Raw genomic sequence first — 11,937 nt, 5'->3', positions numbered from 1 at the left:
GCATTTTCCTCATTCTGCTAAACTTTGTTGTACAATTTCCAAGCCTGTTTCCTTTTGGCACCAATAAGAACACTATTATTCCACACACACCTTTCCCCAATGACAGCTTACTTCACACCAACACCTTTCTTTTCTACCACTATTAAAATAACTTCAGCACTTCAGAACTAGTTTGCAGCACACTCTCTCTATCTGAATCCACATGTATCTCCTCCTCCCATCACATTTACTGCATCTCACCTCTTAGGATGCACATGAAATATTTCTCAATTCTCCGTCTTCAGATAGCCACTCACTGGAACTCCTTGCTGGCCATATATATTCCCATCAGACACATTGATTTATAGATGTGCAATCTTGATTATCAACTAAAGCAATGTTTCTCAACCGGGGTCCATACAACCCTTGGGGGGGGGGGGGGCCATATAAGATTTTGTTGTTAAAATTTATTTGCAATAAATTGCTTATACATCTCCTATACACAAAATATTTTAGCAATTGTTTTTAATACAATTTCTAATATTTAGTTTAAGAATTATAATAGGATTTCTTTTAAACATCAAATGACTATGAGGATCTGTCCAAGTAAAATAGGAATCAAAGGGGTCCAGGGTCCATAGGTAAAAAATGGTTAAGAAACACTGAACTAGAGTGACCTCTCCAGTTTGGGAGTCGGGGTGGGGGGGGATACCTCCATCTCTGACTAATTTATTAAACAAATTGTTCTTGTTTTTTCTTCTATTCCAGCACCGATATTGTATGGTCTGTCACAAACACCAGCCTTAAATCTTCCAAAAGAACATCTGCTCACACAAATATTTCTGTTTTCTGCCCTTATTGTTGCAGTGGATCCTGTTGCAGTAAGTGAAAGCATTTATGGTTATTTGTATTACTATTATTGCTAAGGTCAACTCTGTTATACTATCAAGAACTGGGGTTAATGGAATCAATTTACCCCTGCCACCCAAATTTGCTGGCCTGGTGCTTAAATTAGAAACAATTGTTATTTCTTCTTTTATAATTATTATTATTATAATTATTATTATTATTATTATTATTATTATTATTATTATTATTATTATTATTATTACCTCTGCCTTAGCAAAGGTGGAGGTATTGTTTTCAGTCATGTTTGTTTGTTTGTTTGTTTGTTTGTCTGTCTGTTTGTCTGTGGACAAGATATCTCAAGAACCGCTGGATGGATTCGGATGAAACTTTCAGGGATATTTGGCCTCGTGACTGGCACAAACTGATCAGATTTGGGGACTTATCCAGTACCGGACAAGGGTTCTGGATTATCTTTCCTGTTATCAGTGTTGTTGTTATCATAATTTAGCCCCAGGTCAGGCCTGATGGAGCAAATTTATAATCAAAAGGATTCCAGTCATGCCCAGTCTGTTTATTTGTCCAAACATAGTATATCTGGGACTACATTATAGAGTGTATTGCTCTCTTTTTTTAAGACTATAGAGTATGAATACAGTGAAGGCATGTAACTTAGTGGTGAGGGTGTTGTGCTCAATCATAAGATCAGATTCTCAGACAAGTGGTACATTGTGTTCTTGAGCAAAACACTTCATTTCATCTTGCTGAGTAAATGAGTTCCAGCAATAGCTGGGAAATTATTACAATGGTGGAGCAGCATTCCATTAGGGAGGGAGTGTTGTAACCTCAGTTACTTAGGCTCCAGGGAAACTGAGTTAAGTTTCAGCTTTACAAGTCTTGGACTTGTGAAAGGCCTAAAAGTATGATATGAGAGAAATAATTTTGTTGCTATTTCTAGTGGAATCAAGGGAACACATCAAATTACTCTCATTTCACATTATCTTAACTCAGCAAAACTGAAGATTCTATTAGGCAAATAAACCTGATATTAACAAAGGTGACTAAAGGGGTATGGTTAATTTTTCTTTCTCTCTTTCTTTCTCTCTCTCTCTCTCTCTCTCTCTCTCTCTCTCTCTCTCACTCTCTCTCTCTCTCTCTCCATCTCTCTCTCTCTCTCGCCCTCCCTACCTCCACCATCTCCACCATCTCCACCACACACATCTTGTATGTGTCACACAGTGCTGAATTATACAAGTAAATATACAAGACAAAACCAAATATTTGGAAAATTCTTGTACGGATGTATGTATGTATGTATGTATGTATGTATATATATATGTATATATATATATATATATATGTATATATATATATATATATGTGTGTGTATGTGTATGTATGTATGTATGTATGTATGTATATGCATATATATATATATATGTTTTTGGTATGCTGCTATATTTCATGTTGAGAACAATTTAGGTCTTAATAGACACAAGATGTGATCTATTTCTTGCGCATTAACTGTCCACGTTAGTGGTCGACGTTATTTTTTTAAATGTACCTTAATCCCCTGAGAGTGCAGATAATATTTCTGAATCTCTTTGATTCTTTAGATGTGCTGGCCTCCTGGTAATTATTCGATATTAATTAATATATGACTAATTACCAGATTTTATCATAATATTATATATATATATATATATATATATATATATATATATATATATATATATATATACATACATACATATCAACACTTAATATAGACAGCAGTGTGCAATGTGTTACCAAAAAGGAAAGCTATAAAACTGCTCTAATGCTTTAGTCAAAGCACATGATTGTACACATATATACTAACAGGGGCCGTAATCACCCGAAAGCACCTGGATGATTACAGTCCCTGTCAGTATATATGTATACAATTATATATATATATATATATATGTGTGTGTTTTCATCAGAGTAACTCAAACTAATAGGTACGCGCTCTGAGTACTTAAATTGGTATGCCACTAAAATTCCAGTTTCAGCTGCTGTTGAATGTGATTTTGTGACTGCCGTTCTGAAGCGGCTAGAAGTGGCTTCTCCTTGAGCAGGTAGGTAGGTATTAATTAAAGATTAAATCTGTATAAATATGTATGTATGTATATATATATATATATATATATATATATATATATATATATATATATATATATATATATATATATATATATATATAATATATATAATATATATATAATATATCTATAATATATATATAATATATATATATATATACACATACACAGACAATCAGTAGCTGATAACTAACCTTTGCAACATGCTGTGTCATCTTATGACATAAACAGTTATGCAGGTAAGCAAGCAGTTATAGTAGAATGTCAACTCACATCCCATTTTAGCACTTTTAATAATGGTAAACCACTCCCAGTTTCTGAATTAATGGTAAACAGTTCTCCCCTCATATCGTTTTGAGTTAATCATGCATTATTTCATAGCTTTGAACTTTTGATGATGCGACAGTTTATTTTTTGAATGACATTGTAAGGTAGGTGGGAGAAGTTGGATTTGGTCAGTTTGAACATGAAACAAGATGGATATTTGAGCCAGATATGGCTGGTTTAAACGCTGAAGGGTTAAGTGTGGTCTCATTGCTTTAAACAACCTTTGTTGGAAAATGTACATCTTCTACACATCTCTCCAAGTACCATTTGCAAAACTCCACTTCAGTCTGGATTATCTTCATTAAGAGCATGGACTATTCTTGAAATGTAACCTTTTCACTGACAGCACTTCAAAATGAGTTGGACACTTGATTTTGAAATTCCTATTTTACATCTTGCTTGCCAAACAGATTTTCTTGGATTCTGGTAATACGTTTCTAGTAACCTTCTTAGTTTGTGGAGCTAGTCATTGCCCACAATCTTCTGGAAAATTTCTTGTGGACATTCTCTATCTACTTCAAACTTGTCTCTAGTTCAAGTGATGGTAAGTCACATGAGTGGATTGCTTTGAAACCCCCTCTTAAATTGTCTTTGCACTTCGCATTTTCAAACTTATGGTAGTACTTAAGGATAATTTTCCTTCATTACTCTGTGTGTGTGTGTGTGTGTGTGTGTGTGTGTGTGTGTGTGTGTGTGTGTGTGTGTGTGTACACCTATATAAAATGTATATACTTATATAATATATATATTCTTATATAATGTGTGTTTGCTAGCATATATGTATATAAATCACTCCGTGTTTTTAAGAACAGAATAATATAATCAAAGTGGTTAGATAAGAAAGACTGACCTTTGCATAGTAAGCAAATGATAAATATTTCTCAATGGACTTAAGGAGAAAACAAACACATTTTGACGCAAGCTTTAAAAGAAATTAATAAAAAGGAAAACAACAAAATTTGATGGTAATTTAATGAAGTTGCTTAGTTAAAACATTCTGCCATGTCATCCCATGAGGGTTCTTTCTTCCTTTCTTTATTTTATATATTGATTTTTATTTATTCATTTATTTGTCTACTTTTCACAAAGGTGTCATATTCACTATCTGTTATGACAAAGTCCAAACTTCTTGGTGGCTTTAAGATGTTTAAAAATAAACCGCCACATCATTCTTTATTGTGGACAAACAAGACTACTAGTTCATGCAACCTGTTTGTTCATTATTCTTGTTGTTGCTGATGTTGTGGTTGTTGTATTATTGTTGCTGCTTAGGTAATAAATCGATAGATTTGTTAGAGTGTTGGATGAAATGTTTTGTAGTTCTTGTAACCCTTGGTACTCTGAGTTTTTACCCAACTTTTATCCTTTCATCCTTTCAAAGTTGTTAGAAAAAATTTTTAATCCTGTATGATGTGTTGGTGGACTAAAATATGTCTCCAGAATTTAACCAAGCAAAGCATTATGACTGTTCAAAGTTTTCTTTCTATTGGTCTAGATATGAGAGACAACTTTCATAAAAACATTTAAATTCTTTCTTCACTTTTTCACTTCTTTCACAATTTTCTTCAAATTTCTCAGCAAGACCTCTGCGCTTTGAGGCACAAAGTCAAAATTTTTCTTTCTTCTATATTTGTAATTAGATTCTGCATTTCTAGTTTGATATCTACAGCACTGAAATTGTCCTTCTACATGGCCAGAATCCATTTATTGGAAAGGCTAAGCTGTTCATATACAAACTATACATACATTTCTCTAAAATCATTATCGGTTCCAAGCAGTGTTCTTGGGAACAAGAATAATATTTCAAGCCAGTAAAAATGTTAAGAATTCTTTCAACTGTTGGTAACATTGACAAAAATCTGTAGGGAACATTTGCCTAAGATGCTATGCACTGGGATTGAACCAGAAACCACATGGTTGCAAAGTACATTTCTTAATCATGCCACTAACGCCTAAGTTATTTGAAATATTTCATTTTTTTTTTTGCTGAATATTTGGATATATTTTAAAATATATTTTGTTCTAGCATATCTATATCACTTTTTCTTTCCATAAGGTTTTGGCTGTGTTTTCCGAATTGGGAGTCAATAAACCCTTGCATATTGTAGTCTTTGGAGAATCCCTTTTGAATGGTAAGTGAATTAACATTCTTGTAACCCTTGTTACCACTAGTTTCTTAAGAGTACAAGATTATTCTGCTTAATTCTTACTTTAGCTCAGTCTTCTGTATGCTGGGGTTCCACAGATACATTGATGCAATTTTTATATTTTTTATGTCAGAATTGGCAAACAATAACAGTATTTTTAACACATCTCCAACTAAACAGTCATTGATTCACCACCTTTTTTGATGAAAAAGTGACAGAGGTATGATTAACACAGAACAGAACAAATATCCCAAAGAGATTGTGATATTTCACTATAATTATTATGTTATTACTGTGGTCACAATCACCTGTACACTGTTATAGTAACCACCATTACTTCTTACATCGACCACCATTGTTATCTGTACACCATTATACTGGCATTAGATTTTGAGTATTACTTCTTTCATTGGTTGTTTAGTTTGTTTTAGTTGTCGTGGCTGAGGCACTGGCAGAGCGCCATCTTCGGTGATCAGGCTATTGATATGTGTCAATAAACTCTGATACAATTAACCGTTACACAGAAACAAAGAACTAACAAGGCATCGAATATAATAGCAGTTGTGTTTTACATCCAGTGTTTAGCGAGGGATTTAGTGTCAAATTATTTGTTGTAGTTATTGTTGTGTACTAATTATAATGCGGTCATATTTGCCATTTGAAATACACATGCCATTACAATCAATGTTTTATTCAATTTCAATACTTAATTATATCAGTGATTAATAAGTAAGTCAAAGATGTAAGACAAAAGACTTAGATAATTAGGTGTGTACTTTGCTCCTATTCTGTTTACTGATCAGTAGAAATGCTTGACCCAATACTGACCCAATATTAACCAAAAGGTTAACCAAGGAGAACAAAAGAAAATGTACTAAAACACATGCAATCAGAATTTGAATATATTTTAATATGACTATCCTATCTACATATATGATCAGTATTTCAATGTGTTTTAATACTACTAATTCATGTGGTCAGTTATTTTACTATATTTTGATATTACTAAAGGTTAGAAAGCTCCACCAGCGCCACAGTTGCCAAGAGGGTGTCAACGTGAGCACCAGACTGCCTGAGGGACTAGTTGTGTGTGTGATGACAGCTTCTTCATGTCCTTAGATCACGAGGGTGTCATGCCCTCAAGTGGCTCTGTAAACTGATCTTTGATACTGCAGGGCTTTTCTTCCTGCTTACACTAAGTAGTTTTAAACTGAAAGTCAGTCCATGTAATCAGATCCCACTCTTTAGACTTGTAAGTCTGACTTCAATGGCTCAGCAGGCTAAGACAGCTGCAGTGACTAGCAAGCTGTAAGCTTTACATTGGAGAGGCCTTCTCCTAGATGTATTACCTTACAGGGCTGGAGAGCCCCACCTACCCTGAAATTGCCAGCTGGGTGGACACTAGGACACTAGGCTGCCTAAAAGACTCCACACCTTGATTTGCAGTCGAGGTTGATTCCCTTATCTTTTCCCTTTCCCAAGGCACTCACAAAGTAGTGAGAGTTTGTACTTGGACATTTTCCCATGGCATGCTAATTAACTCAAGCCTTGGACACAGAATAGATCTGGGAACAATAATGGTTAAGAGGTATCTCCACGTTTCTCAAAACCCTGGAATTCCCGACCCAGGGCCCCTACTCCTGGGGTTTGAAGTCATGCTCAGACATATTATGCTTCCAGAACCTCCAATTCATTGTAATGGGCAAATTCCACTCAAGGTTTTGGTTGAACTGAGGCTAAGGTATAAAATATTTGACCAATATTTGAAGTACAGCAGAACTGAACCGTCATTTACAGAGATGCACAGTGAACTTCTTAATCACAAAGTCATAACAACAACATAAAAATACAGCAACACAAAAGCATAGCAATAATCATGCAGCCATAGCAACATTGTAAGGAAATATTGGTTTCAAGTTCTGGCACAAGGCCAGCAGGTTTGGAGGAGGCAGTAAGTCAATTACATCAACCCCAGTCTTCAACTGGTACTTATTTTATCGACCTTGGCAGAATTTGAACTCAGAACATGAAGACAGATGAAGCACCACTAAGCATTTCACCCAGTGTGCTCACAATTCTACCAGCTCACCACCTTATTGTAAAGAAATATTGCAATGCATCTAGTTATGCCCTACATAATATATCTAAAGAAGAGGGAAAAATCCAGTACCTGATGATGCCTTTTCTAAAATGTTTGAAAACTGTAAGCTGCATCTATATACCATGTATACATGTCTATATACTGTAAACTATGTTTATACACCATGAGTAGCTGTCTATGCACTGTAAATCATATTTATATACCATTCACACATGGTATATAAATTGTAAATTATGTTTATATACCATGGTTAGATGTCTATAAACTACATGTTGTGTGTATATACCTCGTGAAGTCATCCCTTTATTGTTAGTTGTCTGCAAACTGTAAAATGTATGTGTGTATATATATATATATATATTTGAAAGCCTTTATGAAAATTACTTAATACAGTTTTTAAGTATGTTACTAAGCTTTTTTAAGAAGTTTTTTCCTACATATATATATATATATATATATATATTCATACATACACACCATGTGTAGTTGTCTATATGCTGTAAATTATGTTTATGTAACATGGTTAGATGTCTATATTTTTGTAAATGGTGATCAATACTTGTAAGCATAATTTTATGTCCTCATATCTATTTTAGATGGTGTCAGTGTGGTTCTGTACCGAGTTATGGAAAACTTCCATCAGATGCCGGAAATTACCGGTAAAGATGTAAGGTGATTCTGGACATTTGTCTGCTTTCTCACTAATGCCACCACCACCCTTACCATTATCATCATCATCATGACCATTGGTATTATGAACCATGTTACAGGGACTGCACACAGAACCAAAAGGTTATGTGTTCAAGCTATACTAGTACTTTAGTCAAAGATATACATTCTCTTGGTACAGACCTCATAGTATTTAGGCTAAAACAGTATATTAGTCCATAATATTACATAGTGTTATGTAATACTCAATAGTATCAAAAAGTATTATATAGTATTGTATAGCATTGTATCATATTAGATTATATTGACCATTGAATGGGAAGACTATGTTAACAACATTGATATACTAAAGGGAGCCGGGCAGATTAGCAGGGCAGCTACAGTCATCAAGCAGCGCCTCAGCTGGGCAGGCCATGGGACTCACATGGGGGAAAACAGGATCCCAAAGATATTCCTATTTGGGGAACTGAGCAATGGGGTATACACTCATGGGTGCCTTCTGCGACACTACAAAGACCAATTGAAGGAAACCAAAATTCCTGGGAAATGACAGCCAACCAATGCACTGAGGCAGGAATATATCATTTTTAAGAAATCAGAAGAATGAATATCAGAATGAAATCACATCATAGGAAAGACAGAGCAATCCAACTCCAACCAGCACCTACAATCCAATGTAATTCTTGCATTAGGCAGTTTAGAGCAAGAATTAGGCTTATTAGCCATCAAAATCCCCCATCATCCCCTACAGTACAAGACAGCAATCCCTGAATGACCAAATTTATACAAAGAGATAGAGGGCAGAAAATAAGTTATAGTATTGCAAATATTATACAGTATTGTGTTGTCATTATAGCATAATATTACTAAGAATGTATTACACAATAATACATTGTATAGTACAGTAATAGTATTACATAGTATTGCATAGCAATACAATTATGTATTACATCCTCTGAGGGACACTGAATAAGGTCTGTCTGCCTTACCTCATAATATGGCATGTCTAGACATGTTGTCAGCATTAACTTTAAGTTTAAACATTATGTCAGTGCTAAAAAGTTACCACTGGCCAAATTCGTCCATTCTATCATTCAGTCATTCTATCCTTCTACCATTATACCATTCCATTAAACACTCATTTGTGCTTTAATCATATCAATATTTGTTTTTGTTGTTGTATCTTTGACTGGTCTTTTCTGCTAGATTGGTTTTGGCTTCCTCAAGTTCATCGTTAGTGCTGGAGTTAGTTCTTTGATGGGTTCTTTGATTGGTATTTTCTCCACAGTGGCCTGCAAGTTCACCTATGTCAAACATGGTATGTTTACATATTCATTTATTCATAAATATATATATAACATATGCACACACCTATATGCATGTATGTTATTGTTATACACATGTTTAATTGTTATATATATATATATATATATATATATATATATATATATATATATATATATATATATATATATATGTATATAACAGACACACTCACACACACACACATACACATATGCATACATATATATGTATGGATTAAAACAGTTTTATTCAAATTGCTTGGCACTATAAGTTTCAAAGTATGATGCTTATCCTCAGCCATTGGGAATTTGAATGAGAGATGAGTTGGAGAAAGTTAGATGGTATCACCAGTAGATGGGCTGTGATTGGTCAAGAAAGGTCATGCAGTATCACAGTTTGATATTGGTATATATATATATATATATATATATATATACATGGGTTGGACAAAATAATGGAAATACCTAGTATCATAATTTTGAAATATCTATAAAACCATCAAAAGTTTGTTTATTTTTATGTTTTTTTGATTTATTATTATCGTTGCTTAATATGTTTTACTAATATTGCTGTTTCTTTTAAGATATCATCAGAAAAAGGTAATTAAAATTCATTAAAATAACAGATCTATCGGACTTTCAAAGAGGTCAAATTGTTGCTCTTATGGCAGGCGCTAGCGTAATGGAAACAGCCAAAATGTTTGGTGTATTAAGAAGTACTGTCTTGAAAGTAATGACAGTCTTTGAGAAAGAGGGAAAAGCCTCCTTGTCGAAACAAAATTCTGGAAGAAAACCAAAACCTTCAGATAAGGACTGTCAAACTTTTACACAAATTGTTAGAAAGGATCACAAAAGTACAGCTCCCAAAATTACTGCAGAGCTTAATGACCACCTCGAGAACCCAGTTTCCACAAAAACTATTTGCCGGGAGCTACACAAAGCTGGATTTAAGGGAGGGCTGCAATCAGAAACCCTCTACTTTCAAAAACAAACGTTGCAAAGCGTTTAGAGTGGAGTAAAACCTACAGAATTGATCCCTAGAGCAGTGGAAGAATGTTATTTTCTTGGAGGAGTCATCCTTTACCTTATTTCCAATCACTGGCCAAGTATATCTGTGGAGACAGCTAAAAGAAGCATTTGACCCAGGCTGCATTCTTCCAACTGTTAAACATGGAGGAGGATCTGTGATGATCTGGGAAATCTGCTGGCCCAATAGTTTCCCTTCATGGCAGAACTAATAGTCAAGACTATTTAAGCATTTTATCTGATCAAATTCATCCTATGGTTGTGAAACTGTCTCCGGAGGGAAATGCAATATTTCTAGTGAAGCTGAACATCTTATCTGGCCACTACAGTCCCCAGATCTCAATATTATCAAACATTTGTGATGCATTTCAGAAAAACAAGTAAGGAGTCAGTATCATCCATCATCATCATCACTACAAGAACTGGAGACTATTTTAGCTGAAGAATGGACAAAAACTCCTTTGGAAGCAATTCAAACTTTGTACGAGTCCATACCTCATAGAATTCAAGCAGTAATTACTGCCAAAGGCAGTCCTACCCCATATTAGAATAAATTTGTTTGAAATTTTAAGGTGTTTCCATTATTTTGTCCAACCCCTGTATATGTGTGTGTGTGTGTGTGTGTGTGTATGTGTATATATATATATATATATATATATATATATATATAGTTCAAAAAAACAATAACAAAAAAACAAAAAAACAACAAAGTGAGGACGTGATTTGGATAGTATTATATATATATATATGCGTGTGTGCATGTGTGTGTGTGTGTGTGTGTGTGTGTGTGTACATAACAGTGACAAGATTTTATATTCATATTTTTTTGTTCCTGCTGTGGTATGTTATATCCAGTAATGTTAACACAATGCCCTACATTTGCTCCTCTTTTCCTCTAGTGTTGGAACCAGCCATCCTTATAATTTCGGCCTACCTGTCCTATGTCTTAGCTGAGTCATTTGAATTGTCAGGAATTATATGGTGAGATAACTCACTCTATACTTTACACATTTCTCAAGATATTTATATTTTGGAAAATACTCATACACACCATGATATGTCTATATATACTGTATATTGTATACATCATGGTATCTACAATGAGTCATATATACTATGATATATACTATATGTTATAGATACCTCAATGTATGGAATTGTATCATGCATGCTTTATATTATGCACACTATGGAATGTATAATGTATTATTTATGCTTTATTCAGTACACCCCACCTTATATACCCTGTGTTATATAAATGTATTATATATACCATGATATGCACAATATATAATACATGTTCTGTATTATACATACAATGTTATCTACAATGTGCTATACATGCTTTATATTATACATGCTATGTTACATACAATGTGTTATACATGCTTTATAAAGCACGTATCATGTTATAT

At 34.0% G+C, this 11,937-nt stretch overlaps 1 protein-coding gene across 2 annotated transcripts in view; it reads left to right on the top strand.

Annotated features, from left to right (window-relative positions):
• The window catches only part of LOC106875428 (Na(+)/H(+) exchanger beta), a 60,594-nt gene that overhangs the window by 34,385 nt on the left and 14,272 nt on the right, over positions 1-11,937 (top strand). For both annotated transcript variants that reach the window (XM_089337786.1, XM_014923576.3), the window contains 5 exons: positions 748-860; positions 5,332-5,407; positions 8,120-8,190; positions 9,399-9,510; positions 11,422-11,503. In XM_089337786.1, coding sequence (XP_089193912.1) covers positions 748-860; positions 5,332-5,407; positions 8,120-8,190; positions 9,399-9,510; positions 11,422-11,503 — 454 coding nt within the window. The remainder of the gene's footprint in view (positions 1-747; positions 861-5,331; positions 5,408-8,119; positions 8,191-9,398; positions 9,511-11,421; positions 11,504-11,937) is intronic.

This window comes from Octopus bimaculoides, chromosome 19, assembly GCF_046866305.1.
Source record: "Octopus bimaculoides isolate indiv1 chromosome 19, ASM4686630v1, whole genome shotgun sequence".
NCBI classification, from domain to species: Eukaryota; Metazoa; Mollusca; class Cephalopoda; order Octopoda; family Octopodidae; genus Octopus; species Octopus bimaculoides.
Note: the sequence above shows the minus strand (reverse complement) of the source record. Positions and strands in the feature narration are given on the sequence as shown.